General features: G+C 41.0%; 1 protein-coding gene across 1 annotated transcript in view; it reads right to left on the bottom strand.

Moving 5' to 3' along the window:
- TMEM131L (transmembrane 131 like) overlaps window positions 1-20,242 on the bottom strand; it is a 150,933-nt gene that overhangs the window by 10,074 nt on the left and 120,617 nt on the right. Inside the window, exons 26-29 of the mRNA XM_044767081.2 lie at window positions 14,642-14,790; window positions 5,951-6,075; window positions 2,884-3,050; window positions 1,605-1,790 (exon numbers count right to left, since the gene is read on the bottom strand). Of these exons, the coding sequence (XP_044623016.1) occupies window positions 1,605-1,790; window positions 2,884-3,050; window positions 5,951-6,075; window positions 14,642-14,790 (627 nt within the window). The remainder of the gene's footprint in view (window positions 1-1,604; window positions 1,791-2,883; window positions 3,051-5,950; window positions 6,076-14,641; window positions 14,791-20,242) is intronic.

The following is a 20,242-nucleotide window of genomic DNA, read 5'->3' as shown; positions in this document are numbered from 1 at the left end:
GTGGGGAGAGCACTGGGCTGTGGGGAAGGAGACACGGGCTCAGGCTGAGCCGCACTGAGCAAACTGTGGTGGAACAAGCCACACAACGCCTCTGAGCTCCGGTCCGCACATCTCTGATGGGCACAGAGACGCTGCCCTGCCCTCTCACGGCCCTGCAGGCACAGCATGAGCGAGCCTGACAAATGCACAGCGTCACAAACGTGAATTTCTCAATCTCACCGCCTTGTCCTTACACGAAGGTGAAATGTTTACCATGTTAAATACAACAGTGAAAAGGAACAAATTACATCTTTATGTAGACATGGAGCTATAAAAAACAACAGTGAGTGGAAAAAGCAAGATGAAGAATGCTATATTAAAGTATGATTTCCTTTATGTAAGTTAAAGACAAAAATTCTGTATTTTGTTGATTGATATGTGATGGACGTACATGTAAAATACAACATGGACTAAAAGAATACACGCCAAGTTCATGACAATGGACAGTCTCTCTCTCAAGGAGTGAAAAGTGGAACAGACTATAAAGTATTGTTTCTTAAAAGAAAAAACGGAGGGAAAATATGACAAAATTAAGAGTTGTGAATTTTGGGTGATAAAAGTACAAATGCTTCCTTGACCTTTCCTGTATCTTTAAATTCCTCAAAAGTAAGGGAAGGCCAATGTTCATTAGCAGTGTCATTCACAAGAGCCAAAAGGTGGAAACAACTGAAGTGTCCGTCAACGTATGAATGGATAAACAAAATGTGGTATAGACATATGATGGATTATTACTCAGCCTTAAAAAGAAATCCTGATGTGTTACAACATGGATGAACCTTGAAAACATCATACGAAGTGAAATAAGCCAGTCACAGACGGACAAATATTTTGTGATTCCACTTATCTCAGACACTAGTGTAGTCAGATTCACAGGCAGAAAGTAAAAGTAAAACAGAGATTGCCAGGGGCTAAGGGAGGGGAAGGGAGAATTAGTGTTTAATGGGTACAGAGTTTGGGATGATGAAAAAATTCTGGAGATGGATAGTGGTGGTGTTTGAACAATACGAATGTAATCGATGTCACTGAACTGTACACCTAAATATGGTTAAAACAGGGGCCGGTCTAGTGGTGCAGTGGTTAAGTTTGCATGCTCTGCTTGGGCAGCCTGGGGTAACAAGTTTGGATCCTGGGCACAGACCCAGCACCACTTATCAAGCCACACTGTTGCCACATCCCACATAAAACAGAGGAAGATTGGCATAGATGTTAGCTCAGGGCCAATCTTCCTCAGTAAAAAAAAAAAAAAAAGGTTGAACTAGTAAATTTTGTGTTATGTATATTTTACTAAAATAAAAAAATGTTCAAGTAAAAAATTTATGTGGAAGCTCTCTGAACTATTTCAAAGATAGATGCTAAAAACAATAATAATAATAACAACGATGATGGAGTGGAAAGAGGAGGGAGGAAGGAAGAAAGAAAAAGAAAATGGATAAATCCAAAGCAAAGCAAATACTCAAATCCACAGTCGCATCTGTGCTCCAGGCGTCGGAAGGCAGATGTAGATCCTGTAACTGGGTATGGTGGGAGGGCAGGAAGGAAGGCCACGGTTTATTCCCAGGACTCACCGGCTGGCAGGAAGTGCGGAGGGCCCCCTGCGGGCTTCTTGTCTCCGTCGGAGCTGCTCGTGCTGCTCCAGCTGCCCCAGCTGCCTCGGCTGGCACGCACGCTGCCCGAGGAGCTGCCACAGTCCGAGCTGGAATCTGAGCAAGACTTCTCCACACACTTCTTCCCAGGCTTCTGGCAGTAACCCTCTGCAGGAAAGAAGAGAGCAGAGCTGAGCCAGGCAGAGAAGTCAGGTTCCACTTAATTTTCAACTTGATGCCATTTCTAACAAAAGGAGGGGAAATTACGAAGAAGGTGAGACTGAACTTCAGGGCTGCTGCCTCTGCTCATCGAGCGAGAAGAAAGAAATCAACTGAAACTAAGGATGGGACCTTAAGAGACAGTGAGGGGTGAGCTTTGTCATCCTCCACCACTCTGCCGATGGGATGGGCAATTAAAACTGTTTGGGGCTAACACAGTCAATACCAATGATAAACTGGATCTAAAAATAGTTGAAATAACAAATATTTCTCTCAAGAAAACTGAGGCTACTCTATTGGACTGGAGATTTGTAGGCAATTCTCCCCCCTCCTTTAAGATATCCACTAAGAGCTTCAAAGTATTATTTATGTCTAGGTGGGAAGAACCTCCAAGAAGACTAAGTAACACACGTGTCAAGGGAATGGACAAGTGGATGGAGATAGAAATCTGTTGATCCTCTGAGCCTGTGTGCACCGACATGAGCATGTGTGAAGGAACATGGGTGTCACCTGGAAGGATTACAACTCCCCCCACTCTGAACCCTATGTGTGCTGCCACCTTCAGAGGCCCTTTACCCTCCCGCTGTCCTCCGCCCTACCCTGGACCTAGCATCGGGTGCCCTTGGCCTCGCACTCCCTGGGCCACTGCCAGCAGTCCTTGGGTGGGGCAGCAGCCTGGCTCAGGCGTGTGAGAACAGCCACTCTTCTCCCCTGCCTCTTTCCTACTCCCCTCTTTCACTGAGGGAGTCCTCCTGGAGCATGCATCCACTGTTCCTTCAGCAATCTGCAGGTGGACAGCTGAGAACGACCAGATTCTGGGCAGGGGGGAGGTAGGAACAGCAACACCAGAGGCCTGCCCAGGCTCAGGAGAACCTCAACTTTCTAGTGTCATCCCAACAGCTTTCCATTTGGGCTTCGGTAAGCTAGGCTGTCTGTGAAGTGACTCTCTCATCAAGATGCCATTTCTCTCACGCTGCATACTTCCTGGAGGAAACAAAGATTCCACCAGAAGCACCCGTCACAGCTCATTATGGTTACACACCTGCCTCTCGCTGTGCAGCAGGTACGCTGCCTCCAGTGCCAGCATCTGTCTTGCACATTTCCTCAGGGGTTTCCTGGATACACCAGTTTCTCACATCCATGTCACTGCTCAGCTCAGACCTTTCAAATTCACTGCATACAAGCTTTAATTCACTCTGTTCAGAAGGCCTGGAAGAGCCACAAAAAAATCACACCCACATTTTATCATGCATACGTACACACGTGCTTTCCAGGAGACTTATGAGAGGTGAAAATATGAACCTGGGACAACTTGAGAGCTCTTCTCTTGGGTCTGATGGGGGGAAGATGAAGAGTAAGGGAGGGATGTCAAAAAGAAAAAGATTTTGCCATTTTAGAACCATAAGGAAGTCGGAGCTCATTTAACCTCTTTTCAAATTTTACAGTGAGAGGAATAAAACTCCACAAGGTTAAATGAGTCACTCAAGGTCAACTTGTAAGTGGGAGGTCCAGGACCAGAAGCCACGACTCTTGGCCTGTCTTCCTTGGTTTCAGTGTCAAATATGATTCTCCACAGGTGAACCAGCTCCTCGGTGTCTAGGGGAAGGTATGGAGCGTTAGTTGAAATCTTTTCTTATTCATTCATTTAGCAAACATTTGTTGAGTGACTACCATGTGCCGCGGACTGTTAGGAAAGGTACAGCATCTACAAACAGGAGTAAATTCTTCCCCCACGGAGGTCACAGCCCAATAATAATACCTCTCTAGCTACATGGAGAACCCATTGAGGGAAGAACTGTAATATGACTTTGTAAATGGCAACACAGAGACATGTGGAGAATGCTGTGGGGATACCTAGATGATTACTTCACACAGTCCGATTTCAGTACCTCACGGTAGGTTTGTAGGATGACAGGTAAGAGCAACGAAGACAGAGGGAACCAATGGGTTCACAGGCTTCTGACCGCTCAAGGTAAAGAGTGTATAGACAGAACCGAGAGCCAGGCAAACAGACAATCTAACAACCACTACCTATTTAAGCATCATTTTCTCAAAACATTCTGATTAGCTGCAAGTTATTTTTTAACACCTTGATTTGTTTCTTCAGCAACGTCAGAAAAAATGTCTGCTTTTAAAAATATATCTTAACATTTAATTGCTGAAATTCCACTCTAACTTTATATCTTTCTGTATGTTCATATCAGGAAAATATAATACCTTAAAGGGACCACATAAAGCAATCACATTTTTATGAAAATACGTGTAAAAGAATACAAGGTGTGGCTTTCCTTTCTACAGGATACTGCATTGCAGCTTTCAAATAATTTAGCCTAAATAAGAATAATTGCCAATCAATCATTAGTATTTAGTATTAACAATAATCTAATCATGGGTGTACTTCTTTTTTTCATATTTGCATTTTGCTGAGTGCCAGGGACAGAACTAGAGTGTGGAGACAGCCTGGAGTCGCCTGACCGGTTTCCAGCAGAGTGCACAGGAGGACTGCTGGGGAGCGTGTTACAGGCTGACTCCCAGGGTCCAGCTCCCGTTGCAGCTGCTCCAGGGGCCTGGGGACAAACGCTGTAAGCACCACCATGCTGCTTCCCTTCCAACAACAAGCAGAACCTCAGCAAGGTGGACCCCTTCCCCATGCAGATTTGGAGCTGCTAGAGAACAAGTGGACAGAAACACATTTAAATACCTAGCTGAGCTCACAAGACAGAGAAATCGCCCATGCCAGAACTCAAAAGAAGAAACAGCCAGCCTGGTGAGGATGGAGGGCTTCCTCAGGGGGGACAGAGGCTTTAAAAAGCTCACTCAAGGACAGGACTCAGGGAGCTGGGACTGAGTCTCCTAAATAAAACTGGGGCCCTGGAGCGGGGTGTCATCAGTGCAAGGCACACCTGAACGCTCCATCCACAGAAGCAGGGAGGAAAAGGCAGGGGAGAGCGTCTCTGCTGCAGGCCCTCTGCAAGCGCGTGCCTGTGTGTGTGTGTGTCAGAAATCAAAAATGAAAACTCAGAGATACACCAGTGGGTGGATTTGGAGTCAGAAGGTACACACTGCTGACCTGGTGAAAAAAATTCTCAAGCTGCAGAATCTACATAAAATGAGATTGAGAGAGAGATGTCTGGAAACCCAGAAATATGGGATTCCCAGATAAACATTGTTCAGCTCCTTCACTTTACAGATAAGAAAATGAAAGCTCAGGGTGATTAAGTGTCTTGAGGAAGCAAGGTTTCCAAAGGACAGTGCCAAACTGCCCGGGTTCTGATCTGCCCCTGCTGCCTGCCAGGTCCGGGGCTTGAAAGCAAACCCACGATCTCTGGGCACGTCACCTCCTGCAGCCCTAAGAAACTACCTTCTGCAGGACTGAACCCAGGGTGTTATGCGTGGTGACTGTTCTTCACGATCAGGACCCCAGGTAGCCCAGATGGGTCAGGGTCAAGCTGGGAACAGGATGCCTGCTGCGCCCAGGGGTTTTCTGGATTACCTGCTCCACAAACGCTCCTGCATTCCACGGAGGGACGGAGGGACGGAGGGATGGACAGAATGTCTTACACTTTTCCCTAAAACCTCCCCTCGCTTTTAGCATTTTATAAAGTAAAATTTAAAAAATTTGTCCACCTTAGGTTTTTTTTTTTTAAAGACTGGCACCTGAGCTAACAACTGTTGCCAATCTTTTTTTTTTTTCCTTTTTCTCCCCAAATCCCCCCAGTACATAGTTGCATATTTTAGTTGTGGGTCCTTCTAGCTGTGGCATGTGGGATGCCGCCTCAGCATGGCCTGATGAGCGGCGCCATGTCCACGCCCAGGATCCAAACCAGCAAAACCCTGGGCCGCCGAAGTGGAGCGTGTAGGCTTAACCACTCGGCCACGGGGCCGGCCCCAACTTTAGGTATTTTTAACAAAATAAATAAAAACATAAACAGAAAATGTTAATTGTAAGAACATACTTTTATCTCAAAATATAAACATCTACGCTATCATATTATGTATATCCAACATAATGTATATCCAGAAATAAGGCTAAAGGATAATAGATAAATATAAAATTAGAGAGTAAAAACATAGATCAAAATTTTAAAAGGACCGTAAAAATTACACACCTCAAGACCTGAGCAGCACCCCTTTTCTTGTTTTTTCTACATGTTCGATTTTTATTCCAATTTAGATTTTGTAAATGTCCTTCTTTTTTCTCCTGAAGCTTCTTCTTCCTATAAGGATCTTCTTGCTGAAGAAAAAAAGATAACTTTTAGTTAAGTTTTAAACTGGCTAAATATGGACAGAAAAAGCGTCTCTCTGATTTTTTTTTTTAACTTTTGAAGACCAATGCCATCTGAATTCAGAATGTTCCAGCACTGGTGAAAACTGAGACATGCATTTCTCAATCTCTCGTTTGTTTTCATTTCCCTTCTTTCTCTACCTCCCTCAATCTCTCTGCAAAAAGAGAAAAAAATTGTTGCTATACTATAAATTCCTAAGGGGCTAAAAGGAAAAACATCTGTTAGCAATTTATGGTCAGCTTGCTGTTCACTTCGGCAGCAATAAATCCTGCAGTCTTCACCTGCTAATTTGGTATGTGCAGTTCACATGAATTACTGCGAAGAAAAGTCAGGCAGAAACTCGACTTAGGAGTAATTTGTGTATTTATGCTTTTTATTTGTTTATAGATGAACTTTGGGAGAATAGCCAAATCTCCATAGACTGCTCCAAACTAGTTTAAGCTTTTTGAGTAAATAAGGCAAGAAGAATATGCTTGATGTTTTTTAAATGTGGTTCTGAAAAATTTAATTTAGCATGAGATACATATATATTATATATATAAATTACACATATACATATGTATATATATATATATAGACACACACAAAGTTTCTTTATTTGGGCCTTTTCCTCTTCCTCTTTTAAATGTTAGGCAGAGCCTACAGACAGGCCCAAGGTGAGGGGTATTCCTCTGCCCTTGAAAATTCTCAAGTAGCTCACGTCTTCAAAGTCTTCTGACACTTACTCTTTCTCCTCCTTCCACCGCGCTGCCCCCTCACAGGAGATGCACTGTGGGGGGTGGTGTGAGCCCACACACTGAGATCCAAGGGCTTCAAAAACGCATCTCTTAAGGATTTTGGGTCTTTTCAGGAGGAAAATGCCTCTCCAAGGACCTCAGAGAGGCCAGTCTCCCAGTTCAGAGAGGCCTCTTCTGGATTCACATTTCATGAAGAGCAAAGATTGACTCATTTTACCTTCTTTTTTCAGAAGGTTAGTCCAAAACTCAGAGTAGGAACCCACGAGATTCTAACATACACTTGACTAACACCCACACGACTTGGAAGAAGAAGAAAAGGTTTGGAAGCCTGCATGTTCCATGTCTGGGGTATCAAAAGCTTCTCATACCCATTAAGGCAATATGCTTACTACAGGAAACAAACACTAGAAAGAAAATGAAATTCTAACTGTACACGTGGTGGGATTATGGGATTTCTGCTTTCTTCTTTATACTCCTTTATTTTTTCTCCCAATAAGTATGCATTAACTTTTTTCTGATTCTGAAGGTATTTTAAAAACATGACAAGTTAAACACACAAAGCCCTACCCTTAGCAGGACCTTAATGCTAATCACTTAAGTCTGATGCTAAACAGACACATCGAAGACGTATGATCAGACACACAATCCAAAGTTAAATATTAGATATATACCATATTTACTCATGTGGTGTTCCCGGCGTATTTCTAACTTACCCTCCCCTGCCCCACCCTGTCCACTCTAGGGCCAACAAAGGCTTCTTAACACAGCAAGTGCTTGGGCCTCTCTCTCCCTCCAGGACAAATGAAGGACAGTCTCTAAGTGGAGTCAGGGAAACAGGGGGCTGGTCAGTAGTCACACCGACTCTTGGCTGCCTTTCTCAAATCAATCTGGTTAGAACTGCCATCATGTGCAAACAAGACAGTACATATTTTAGGACTGCAGAGAGGTGGGACTTGGTAGTCAGAAGCATCATCACCTTCTCTGAGTATTAGGAAGAAAAGGAGAGTGCTGGCCCCGCCGGACTCAGAGGCGTGAGTGGACTGAATGACTGAGAAGCAGTGTCCATGAGCAAAGGCAGGACGGGACAGGAAGAGGATATGGACAAGAGAGTGAAAAGATAAAAGACATAGTGAGTAAAAACACCAAGGAATGGCCTTTTTCTCTGGCAGGGTGTGTGTGTGGGCGTGCGGGTGTGTGCATGTGCACCGTCAGAAGCAATGGGCAGGGAGAGGAATTTGACCAGTGTCAGGCTGAGGCCTGCAAAGGAGACAGGAGATGGAACAGAGAGGAGAAAGCAAACCAGAGAACCATAGAACCAGGAAGAAATCAAAGAACAGAAATCATAGATTGACTGCACAAAGGCATTCTTAAAGCCACTGCAGATAAAAAAGCAAATAAAAATAAGAGGGAAAGGTCAAACTAAGCAAAAAAGCTGAGACACTGATAGACAAAGAGTTAATACCTTTACATATGTTCTTACAGAAAATAAGAACGCTAACATTCAACAGAAAAGTGGGGAAAGGGACATGAAATGAAATTCATAAAAGACATATAAAAGGCAAAAAGCACGAAGAGTTCATCCAAAATATTTAATAAAGTATGTTTCTAGGAAAGGCAAATTACAGACCAGCTTGTATCTCTTCTTTCCATTTGGGTTTTAAAAAACACAATTGTGTTTACACATTGTGTACTGTGAACAGGGTCTGTCTATGAGCAGTGGAAGCAAAACTGGGTTAGATATTTACATCTTAATTTACTTAAAAAAATGTATTAAATTTCAGTGGTAGGATTTTGGATGGATGATTTTTCTTTTTTTTTTTTCAGAATTTTACAATAAATGAAATGAAGGCTAATGCTCACCTTGCCCTAGTAAGAGATGCAAATTGAAACGAAAAAGTAAACAGTCGTTCACCATCACACTGACCAAGATTTTGCAAAACAAAATAATGCTGCTGAGAGCAGAGGAAAACCAACATTCTCATATATCACGCATGTGAACGTAAATTGGTACCACCTTTCTGGAAAGGAATCCAGCAGCACTGAGGAGGAGCCTGGACAGTTGACACTCTAATTCTATTTCTAGAAATCTATGTGAAGGATATATTAGGTATACAGGCAAGACTTAAGAACAAAATAGTTCATCATAGCACTATTTATGAAAATAAAAAGTTGCAAACAACTTTCCTGTCCAAGTGCAGAGGAATGGTTTCGATTATGGCATAGTTAAATGATGGAATGTTATGTAACCAACTGAAAACAAAATTCCCCATTAATTTCTAACAGGAGAAAATTTAGAATTTAACATTGTAACGAAGCTACAGATACACAATGATAATAATCCTGAGTTTTAAAAAATCTGTGTAGCAAACGGAATACAGAAAAATGTGAAAAGTGGTTTATTTTGGATAGATGTTTCCCCCCCTACTTTATGCTTCTATAATAATCATAAATTCCTTTTCTAAGGAAAAAAAAAAATCTGCTTGAAAGAAAATAAACAGCTAGGGCTAGGGTTAAAATTTAGCTTGTGGCTCCCAAATCCGGGCTTCACCCTGCTTTGCCAACAAACCTAGAGGAATGCTCCCCATGCACTATAGACAGATTTATACAATTTTCTAAGCTCCAAAGTTAGGCCTTAAGAATGTACAAGAAAAACAAACATTGAGTACTGCACTTGGGAATGTGTTTATTGAGAAAGATTTTCTCCAAATGAACAATGAAATGGAAAGTACACTCAGAGGCTTTTAAAGAAGAGTTCTACAAAAGTGGGAGTAAGTCACAGAGACAGCAAAGAACAAAGACAGCCCCCTAAGCCTGCACCAGAAAACCCACCTTGATTATGATGACAACCCTGGACCACAAAGCACAGCCTGAGTCTCCCAAATCCTCGGACTCTCATCCTCACTGTTGAGCTGGCTGCCACCATCACATGCAGATGTCTGTCCTGCACAGTCTCCCAGACCAGAAAAGGAAGAAGGAACTTACACAACCACTGGGACTGAGTACAAGAAATGTTTGAGCTCCAGGGATAGAGATAAAAGACAAAGCCTGTGGCTTCAAAGATCTGATGGTGAAGACACACTGAGAAGAAGGCAACTTGGAATGAATTAAGAATATTGCCATACCCAAGGTCACAAGTGTAGAAGTCTGGCATAAGAGAGAAGACTTCGGGGCTAGGGGCAGAGTCTGAGATGGGGGAATGGCCTTCACATGCCATGCGGCAGATGGGTGCCAGCAGCACCGGGTGGCACTGTTCCTCAGGGCCACCTCCTCCTTATGACCCTCAGACTGAGAGGACCTGGACTGATTAGTTCCAAGTGCTCCTCCCAGCACACAAGGTTGTGGGGCTGTCAAGTCAGCACAACTCAGGGCTAGTTTCTAGTTCATGGACGTCTCCAAAGCCCATATCAGAAGGCTGTTAAGGTCCATCTTAACTTCGTCCATTCCCTCCTATCTCAAATTCAACTTCTTACGTCTGCTCCAGAAAGCATGCCCCGTCTTCATCATTTGGCTTAGCTTCCTTTACATCTGCCACACCTGCATCCTCGAGCCATCCGCAACTTCAACACTGCCCAAGGTTCAGACTCAGGCCCCTGGTGTCCTCTGTGTACACACCTCAGAGAACTCAGCATCATCCTTCAATTCTAACCTCCACAGGGATGACTTCCAAATCTCAAGCTCCATGCCTGAGTTGCCACAGAAGCTCTGGTTCCATTATCTCTCACGGTACTACACTCTCTCACATCAAAGTCCAGCCACCCATCTCTGTCGGCAATGATCAGGTCACACTGTCATTTCCTGGGTACTTACTACTTGTCAGTACTTACTAAGTGCTGCTATCCTAAGCACTTGTCACATTAACTCATCTAATTCTTACAACCCTCAGGGACAGGCATACTTCTATTATCCTCATTTTCAGATAAGGAAACTGATGTTAAGTAACTTGCCTAATGTTATGGAGCAAGTAAGTGACAAGATGGATTCAAACCCAGGAAGTCTAGCTGCAAAGTCCATGCTCTTAACCACTATGCAAGATTGCTTTGACAGACATAAAAATGAGTTCATCACATAAATCAGAATTTCCCATCTTCTAGTTACCCAGACATACAACTTTGGAGCTATTTTTGCAAATGGCTGTGTTAAGAAGAGATAGCTCCTCTCCTTTCCTGTATGCAATTAGGTGCATTGGTTTTTCTTCTAAATTCTCTCTTATCTACTCTTCCTATCCTGTACCCCTGCTCCGCCCTAAACACAGTCTTGATCACATCACACCTCCTAGCAGAGCAGCAGCCACCTCATTAGAAGAGAGCTGGTCTCCCTTTCTGCCCTCTCCAACCAGCCTCCAGAACATTCAGGCCTCCTCCAAAAGTGCATTATTCATGCATTCATTCAGTCATTTGCTAAACAACTACACTGGTTCTTTATAATAGGCATTCTGCCCGTCTTTATGAAACTGAATTGAAAAATACCCAATTATTATCTTCAAGATGATCACAGCCTAGGGTTGTTTCCAATTTGCTACTCACCCTCCATCCATCCCCAGGTTCAGAAATGTGAAAATTAATAAAGGGAAACCTCATTTAAAATGGAGTCAGGAGGCCACAAGAGGGAGTTCCCAGCATTACCACTCAAGGTCAATTACAGAAAAGACAGTCAATTAGAGACCCCAAAAGAAAAAAGTTGCCAATGGGAAAGAATCAATAATTTTAGAAAGAAATATATTTGCATCCCGAACAGAAATTGACTACCCTGGTAACTTAGCCAATGAAAAACCATCACCACCCTGAACTCCTGCTCTTCTCCAAGGAACTTTCATTCAAAACCACCTCTCCCAGTGTCCTCCTTTTTCTCTATAAAATCACATTCCTCTCCCTTGTTTTTTTGAATTTGCCTACAGTCCACCATAGCATGCACATCCTGAATTGCAATTCTTCGGCTATGCCTGAATAAACTCATTTTGCTGGTAAAATAACTAGCAGCATTTCAAGGTTGACAGAAACCTTCAATAGCTCTCCATGATTTGCAGTAGAGTCCCCCAGACTGGCCACCCTCAGGCCAAGTCTTTCAAAAACACTTTTTGTTTGGACAAATGAGCTTTCAAAAATTTGATTCTGAAATTCCCTAGCCGGCAAGCATTCTCCAGTTCTCTACAGGCAGCATCACTTCCCACTGCTGATGCTCACCTTCTTCATTGGCGCTACCAATCGCCATCTAGGGCATAAAGTCTAAGCTTTCAATTGCATACCAGGGCCTTCACAATCTGGTGGAACTCCGACTCTTCCCTCCCATTACTCCCCATTACTGACGGAGCTTCTTCTCAGATGATTCCTTTACTGCTCCCAATCATGCCGTGAGACTCGGTGGTGCCACTGCCCACTTTCCCATCTCTGTCCACACTCCACCTGCATAAGCTCCTACCTCCTGTAGGAGCTTTCCTTGGCCACAGCAGGCTAAATCTACTTCTTAATCTCTGAAATCCCCTCTATTGTGTACTGATTTTGGCATTGGACTATATAGGAAATCTTGTCTTTCTCAACAGACTGCAAATTCCTCATTTGGAATGTCTGTGATAGACTTATCTGTATCACTTTCATTACATTTAAATGAAAAATTCACGTTTGTTACAAAGTTTAAGCAAAAATAGAGGAGTATGAGAAGGAAAAAAAAAATCATCTAAAATCCCACCACACAGAAATAACCACGGTCTCCCATTCATTATTTGGTAAACCTGTTTTTTCACTCTTTCTCTACAAACCTACACACACACAGGGATGGTGGGACAGACAATGGGAATAATTTATGACACTGGAACCCTGTATTATTTTAAAATGAAAATTTAAGGCTCAATTTTATTTGAAGTTAACATAAGAAACTGAAGGAGAACCAAAGGAACTGCCAACTTTCAAATAACTGTTCTTTTCCACATGACGTATTAATTCCTTAAGGATCTCTTTAAGGTTAAGAAAAAGATGGTGAAGGATATTTTCATAAGTTTTCACCCTTTTAAACTGCATGTTTCAGTTTTACACACACTATTGGCTCTCGACCAAGAAAGATAAAATTAAAACTTACTTTCACCTACCTTTCAAATTCCACCTTCTGTTTTTGCAGATTATATTACTATTTTATATACTTTGTTAAGTTTTAACATTTAGAATCTGTTCTGCAATTATAATTGCCAACTGTTTAGTCTTAGTTCTGGATATAAAATGGATAGAAATCTAAACAACAGACCTTTAACAAAGCTTCTTCAATCCTGGGTCTTTATTTTTACTGCTGTCTTGGTTGGCTAAATTTCACTAACTTCCTTTTTCAAGAAAGGCTCATGAGTTCATTTGTGTTTAAGGATGCGTGCCTGTTGCCCTTGTACTTGAGTGTCAACTTGACTAGACATGATATTCTTGTTCACATTTTCATTTTCTCAATGATATTGTTCCACTGTTTTCTTGCATTAGATGTTTCTCTAAAGTCTCAGGCAAGCCTAAGTTTGTGTTTCTTGATTTTCCTGCCTTTGCAAAATTCTTTATGCTTTAGGTTCAATAATTTAAGCAGGATGTGCCTATTTCCATTCTTTTGTATCATTTTTGCCTAGTGTACACAGTGTACCCTTTTGATCTATAAATTCAGTTTCTCCCTATCAGGAAAATTTTCTTCAATTGCACGTCTCTGAATACTTTTCTGATCCATGTGTTGGGTCATTTACTTATTCATATGTTGAACTGTTTTTGTCTTTCTTTGACCCCATATCTATCATCATCTTTTCTCTAAATGCCTTAATCTCTTAAATATTTTCCTTCACATTCACTCTGATTATCTCAAAGCCTTTCCTTCAGGTCATTAATTCAATTTTCAGCCATTGCATATGTAATTTAATGTCTGCATTTATTTACCTAGCTTTATAACACCTATTTTAATCTCATCCTAGTGTATTAATTTGCCTTTGAAAGCTCTTATTTTATTGAATTCATAGTCTACAGTGTGAAGTATTCTCCACGTTTCCTTCAGGGCTCTAGATACATTTTCTTCTAGTTGGGATCTTCATCTGTCTTCTGTATGTTTTACTCCTTTCATTCATTTTTACTAGAGTATATTTACATAGTGGGAATGCTGGTTTTTTCCACTGTGCTTGTGCTAAAGCACAGATAGCTCTGTTGTGATGTAAAGTAGGTAAATTCTCCTAAATATGTCTCCCACCTTTATCTGGGACCTGTTTGTTTTCCCCTATGAGATAGATATAGGGCTGGGTTCTGCTTTCTAGATACTCTTCAGTAGGCTACACAGGTGGGAAGGGAAGGAGCTGGCCGGGACACAGTATGCAACCTTTGCGCTCTCTTCTGGGATTCTGTTGTACTAGGACCCGCGCACCCGAGCAAGAAAGGCAGCACCTTGGGATTTTGACTTATGTCTCTAACTCAGCAAGATTATGCCCTAAAAATGGATGTTGGATAACAACTGGAGAGGAGGGATATGTGATCTGGTTCTACTCCACATCTTTACCCAGGAGTCAACCCATTTGCTCAAGAACAGCTTCTCTTGAGAGCAAAAGCTATCCTCTATCACTAAAAATGATTTGTTATATAACTAGTACAATTAGAAGGTAAATAAAACTTTCTGAACACATCAAACTCACCACTTATCAATGTGGATTCAAATGCATTATAACTAAACTCTTTGAAAACTATGAAATATACAAGTACAGTTACTACACAGATATCTGCACTCTAAGGCCTAAATATGGGTTTTGTTCTTTCCAACAGGCAAGAAAAAAAGGAATACAGACCTCGACTGAAGGTACGTCCTGTTTCTCAGGACATACATCTTCTTTAGAAGCTTTGTGAATCTTCTTTTCTGAAGAAGACTTTGTGTCAACCTTTTTCAAAGTTTCACAATTGTCTACTTCATTCTTGACAGGCACTTGCTGGTTATTCCCTTGAATAAATAAAAATGATTCAATTTCTAGCGAAATATTTCCATTCATGTTCCCCATAGTTAAATCTCTTTCCTACACCAAACAATCTCACTGGATTTAATGAGATTTAGACTAAGGATTGTTTTTGGCATCCATGATACTCTAGAAATTTATTTCATTTATAGGTGAAAATGCACTTATATTAAGAGTTCTACAGTCTTTTAAAAAGGTCAAGAGAAGAAGGGGGGGCATACCATTATTCATAGCGGCATTATTCATAAAAGCCAAAAGCTAGAAACAACCCAAATGTACACGGACGGATGAATGGATAAATAAAATGTGGTACATACAATGGAATACTATTCAGCCTTCAAAATAAATGATTCATTGCACAACAATGTGAATATACTTAGCAGGACTGTACACACAGAAATGGTTAAGATGGATAAAAAAGAATGAAATTCTGATACATGCCACAACATGGAAGAACCGTGAAGATATTATGCTAAGTGAAATAAACTGATAACAAAAAGACAAATATCGTATGATTCTACTCGTTTGAGGAAACCAGAGCCGTCAAATTCATAGAGATTAAAATTAGAATGGTGGTTTACCAGGGGCCGGGGGGAGAGAGTACGGGTAATTACTATTTAATGGGTACAGATTTCTGTTTGGGATGATGAAAAAGTTCTGGAAATGGATGATGGTGATGGTTGTACAACAATGTGAATGTACTTAATGCCACTGAGCTTTATAATTTAAAACAGTAAATTTTACGTTACGTATATTTTACTACAATTTTTAAAAAGTTGGGGGAGGCAGAGAGAGGGGTAAGGACTTGGGTTCTGGCCAAGACTCAGCCACTGATTAGTTTTATGATCAAAGAAAGTCTCTTAAGCTACTTGAGCTTCAGTTTCCTTATTTATAAAACAAAAATACCACCTTCTACCCTGCCTGATTATTATAAAGGTAAAACCAGAACAGATATAAATGTAAAGGGTCACCACTAACACACACAGGGCAGCTCCTTCTGCAGCAAATGCCCACCTGCCCCAGGGAACAGTGCCTGCAGCGGCAGAATGAGCAGGAGATGAAGCACAAGGCAAAGGCTGGTGCTGGTATGAACCTCATCTGAAAACATGACTGTTCCATTTTTCTTTCAAGAGATTTCATTCATAAACGTATTTCTCCTTCTATCTTTTACTTCAAAATAAAGTCAAATCAACTTCAGCCCCATAATAACTGGCCTCTGTGTTCTAACACGAAACAAAGTATTTCAACACCCTCTCCTTTTTTATTTAGCTGAGAATCCCTTCCAATACCTTTGCAACCTGAGAAAGTTCAGATGAGCACAGCGCCAAGATTTCACAGCAAAGCAGGCTGCAGGCTCTGGTGATATGAATGTCTGACCAGATACCAGCAGAGGCTCCAATCTGGCCCTGTGGGGACCTGGGGGAAGGCCAGATTCTCATCCCAAAATGAAAGGAGCAGTCGGATTCCCTCTGATTCTGAAATTCGGAAGCTTCGAATTGAACTCACTCAAAGCAAGACACATCCATTTTTAAAATAACACTTAAAAGGTAAGCATACTTCTGTTAACAGAAAATTACATAAATATTACATAACTATAAAAACGCTGGGGAAGCATTAATTCCTCTACAACACAAACTGGGTGTTAGACATCCACAGTGGAAAATATCTAAGGAAATCTGAAACTACGAAGGAGTAAAGGAAATAGGCAAGAGCAAGGCAGTCAGGGTCCAAAACAGAAAATAAAATCATAAATAAAGACATCGCTTTGGATTCTGGAACCCAAAAGTATGAAACAGAATACAGATACTCTCCTCAAAAAATGTGCCATTATTTTCCTAGAGTCCTGATGCATGAGAAAAATGGACTTCCTTACGTTTTCTTCAGGTCAAGAACAGCACTAAACGTATTAGTCATCAAAGTGTCTCAGGAAGGATACAAATTCAATATCCAACACTAAACCACCTCAAAAAAGTGGTAAAGCAGAGCCCCTTAGAAAATTAGTAATGCCTTCTGCACGGCCAAGAATCAGGACAAACAATAAAATCAGTTCTAGTAAGTTCTTCATGAAGGCTTTGAGAAATTCTAACATGGAATATTCAAAAATTTAGAAATACCGTGAGTATATACTTCATTTAAAAAACAGAGCCAATCCATGTTATTCTATTAAGCATGCTTGCTTAGAGTATTACGCAACTTTCTGACATTTATCTCACAGAGTGAGAGTGTTTGAGCCACTAAGATAAAAAGCAAATAGAAGAATAAGGAACAAGAATATAAACTTGCCAGAATCCTGCTTAAAGTTTTACGGTCTCAAATCTAATCATATGCCATATTTCGAGTAAATCGCTAGATCTTCACTTCAAGTTATCAGTGTCTATAAGTAAATGAGACTATTTTTAAATTTTCTGAAAATGTTGGTATTTCAGAAATCTTGGAGTATTATCGAATTCAGTGGAAACTTTCATGTATTGTTAATTTCAAGGCTTACAGTATTATTAAATTTAAAAGTTATTATCCTTTATTATAAGCAGAAAGCAATGAAATAACTTGCTAACTATTCCTCTTTCATAGTGCTGGGGCCAGCACCAGTTTGTCCTCAGCCTTAATTCTAAATCTATATTATTTCGATCATAGAATTAAAAAATAATAGTTATAAACATCTGAAAAGAGCCACATTTCAAAAGATCATTTACACTACACATAAAGGCCCACTCTTGTCGGATGATCAAGAGACTCTGGAACATTTAACAAATGTTTGAAAAATGTAGCTGTTTCACAGTTGTTTGACAGGTTGACGCCAAAAAACAAGTGCGTGAAAACAGAGCCTGAAGAATCTGTCAACAGACCTCATCTCTATCAGGAATTTTAATGTATGATTTACTACAGGCCTCTCAGAAGGAGCAGGAGAAAAGGAGCCGGAAAGGGATAACATACTATTTTCTGTTATTCAGAAAATAATCTGTTTCTCAACAACAACGATGACATGTAGCCAGAGGCATTAATACACACCTTAGAACATTTTATTCTCACACAATAAGTTACACTCAGAAAATAAAATGCCTCAAAATAGGAGAAGACACAATTCTTCAGGTGCCTTCAAAAGTTCTGATAGGCAAAGAAAATCATGTCAGGCACTCAGGAGAGAGGCCATCTCCCCTGGCCCCCTTTCCCAAAGGCAATCTTATCAGTAGATTTGTTTTTAAGAACACTGGTGTAGTTTGGGAGAAATGGCAAAATGTGGCAAACACACCAACTGGTTCAACTGAGTGAATGGAAGTTCCCAGCAGGATCACAACCATCAGGGGGGCTTTGTTCCGCCCACAAGACTGAAGCTGTTTTCTTCAGATTCTAGACAGGATCTTAAGATGGAAACAATATGCTTTCCATAAAGTAAATACTTCTCAAAATACAAAAAAAGAGTTAATGCTCAAAGTTGGAAGTGAAAACTTGGAAGGTTCATATATACATGGTCTTCTCATTCTTGAGCATTCTTTACACATCACAGGTTCCCTGCTGATGACATGCCTGTTCGCCACCTGCTAGTTTATTACAATGTTTTCCCGTAAAATTTGACAAAAGAACCCCCAAACCCTTAATATTGCTAAAAAAAACCTCCAAGTCCTTCCTTCAAACTACAATTTTCTTCCCTTAGATTTCTCAATCTTTTCTTATTTTTAAAATTTTCAATTCTTTGAAATGTTTAATTGTAAATTGATGGCAGGTAATTTTGACTTTTTAACCTCTTTGATATTCTCCTAGAATAGTGATGGGAACAGAAAGTCAGAACCAAATGCATGCCAATGAGTGGATTTCGCTGTGAGGAATCTCCTGCTGACATATTAGTTCTGGAGAGAAATACGGGACTGGGAATTAGCACCTTTGAATTTGCTGGTATGAACATGGTGGAAAGCCAACATTCTTTCATCAACTCTTACTTGATCTGATCAACAATCACCCCGATACCACTTAACATGCTGCTGATCCAGCCAAAAGGTAGTTTAAAAAACTTCTTGTAGGAAGAGATTTGTTTCCATTTAAAACATTCATTATAAACATACCAGTAATCTTCAGAGGAAGGAAAGATTCTGGGCAGGTTTGCCATCTACAATGATATAAGCAAACCCTATGTTTATAGACTCCCATATTAAATTTACTCACACTTGCTGAAGTGCTAGTATATGGTCATCCAGACTCAACTATAGGCATCAAACAGCCAGTATTGGACAGGAGGATCTTGAAGCATGAATTCAAATCCTCTGACCTGCTCTGGCACAACATTGCTGGTCCACACCACCACACTGCATCCTCTTCAAAATACTATGATGCAGCAGAAGGTCCCTCCCATCCATCTATCCACAATGCCACAGCCATTGCATTTTGCAGGCACATTTACCCAGACATCTGATGGATGCAGTGGACCACTGAAGAAGCACTTCTGGAAGGACAATTCTCTCAAACAGCTAGGATTGTAAGTTTGTGTAAATTCAGCCTAGTCAAATACTGTGCTCCGGCCAAAATGACACACAAAACAAGAGGAAAGCCCAGCTGGACTCACCCCATATTTTCACCCTTTCATGAGAGTTTTGTAGTCTGAGCCCTAGAAAGTGCCCGGGACAGAAACAGAGCAATAGGCACCCCACCCACCCCGCCAGACAAGGTATGCTATGACTTTGAAGATCTGGTTGAGTGCATTGTCCAGAGGGCGTGCTCGCACGCCAGGTGGAGAGGACACAGCAGACAGCATTGACCCTGCAAACAGGAGTCCACTTCAAACACATGCCCCGCTGCCAGGGCAATGGTACAAACAGGTCGGAACAAGGTGCACCAGGAATGCGTGTGCAGTGCCCACACCATGTTCCACCCAGAGGACTCCAGCTTTCTTTCAAATGAGAAATGTCCTTTCATGCCTTGGCATTTTTGACTAAACGCAGAAAGCTCATTAGAATTAACCAATCCATAACGTGTCTGTAACCTTCTTTACAATATCAAGGAGTGAAAAACTGGAAGTTATTTATACTTAAATGTTTCAATAAGATCAAAGGTAAATAATTTTTCCAGATTAAAAAGTGTCCAAAATTTCACTTCTAACAGGAACAGAAATGTGCTTTTTAAAATGGTCAGGATGGACAAAAATAATAGGCACAGGCTCTTATACCAGAGGTCACAGGGATCGGGTAAAGACTAACGCGAATTTTACAGGTAGGTAGTCTGCCTAGTCTAGATTTGCTTGCATTTTCATTAACTGTATTTGCTACAAGAGAACATCTGTGTTCTTTTAAGCAAGGGACACAATTAGTGAAGAACTAGGGCCAAGGAGCATGAGATGGTGGGAGTTGTGAAACATAGGAAGTTGGTAACTTTTATTTAGTCAGACACATTTCATGGGCTGATTAATTTCTGCAAATAGTCTTGAAAAGCAAGGTGAAAAATAATTAGGAA

Source organism: Equus asinus, chromosome 3 (genome assembly GCF_041296235.1).
Source record: "Equus asinus isolate D_3611 breed Donkey chromosome 3, EquAss-T2T_v2, whole genome shotgun sequence".
In the NCBI taxonomy this organism is placed as follows: Eukaryota; Metazoa; Chordata; class Mammalia; order Perissodactyla; family Equidae; genus Equus; species Equus asinus.
Note: the sequence above shows the minus strand (reverse complement) of the source record. Positions and strands in the feature narration are given on the sequence as shown.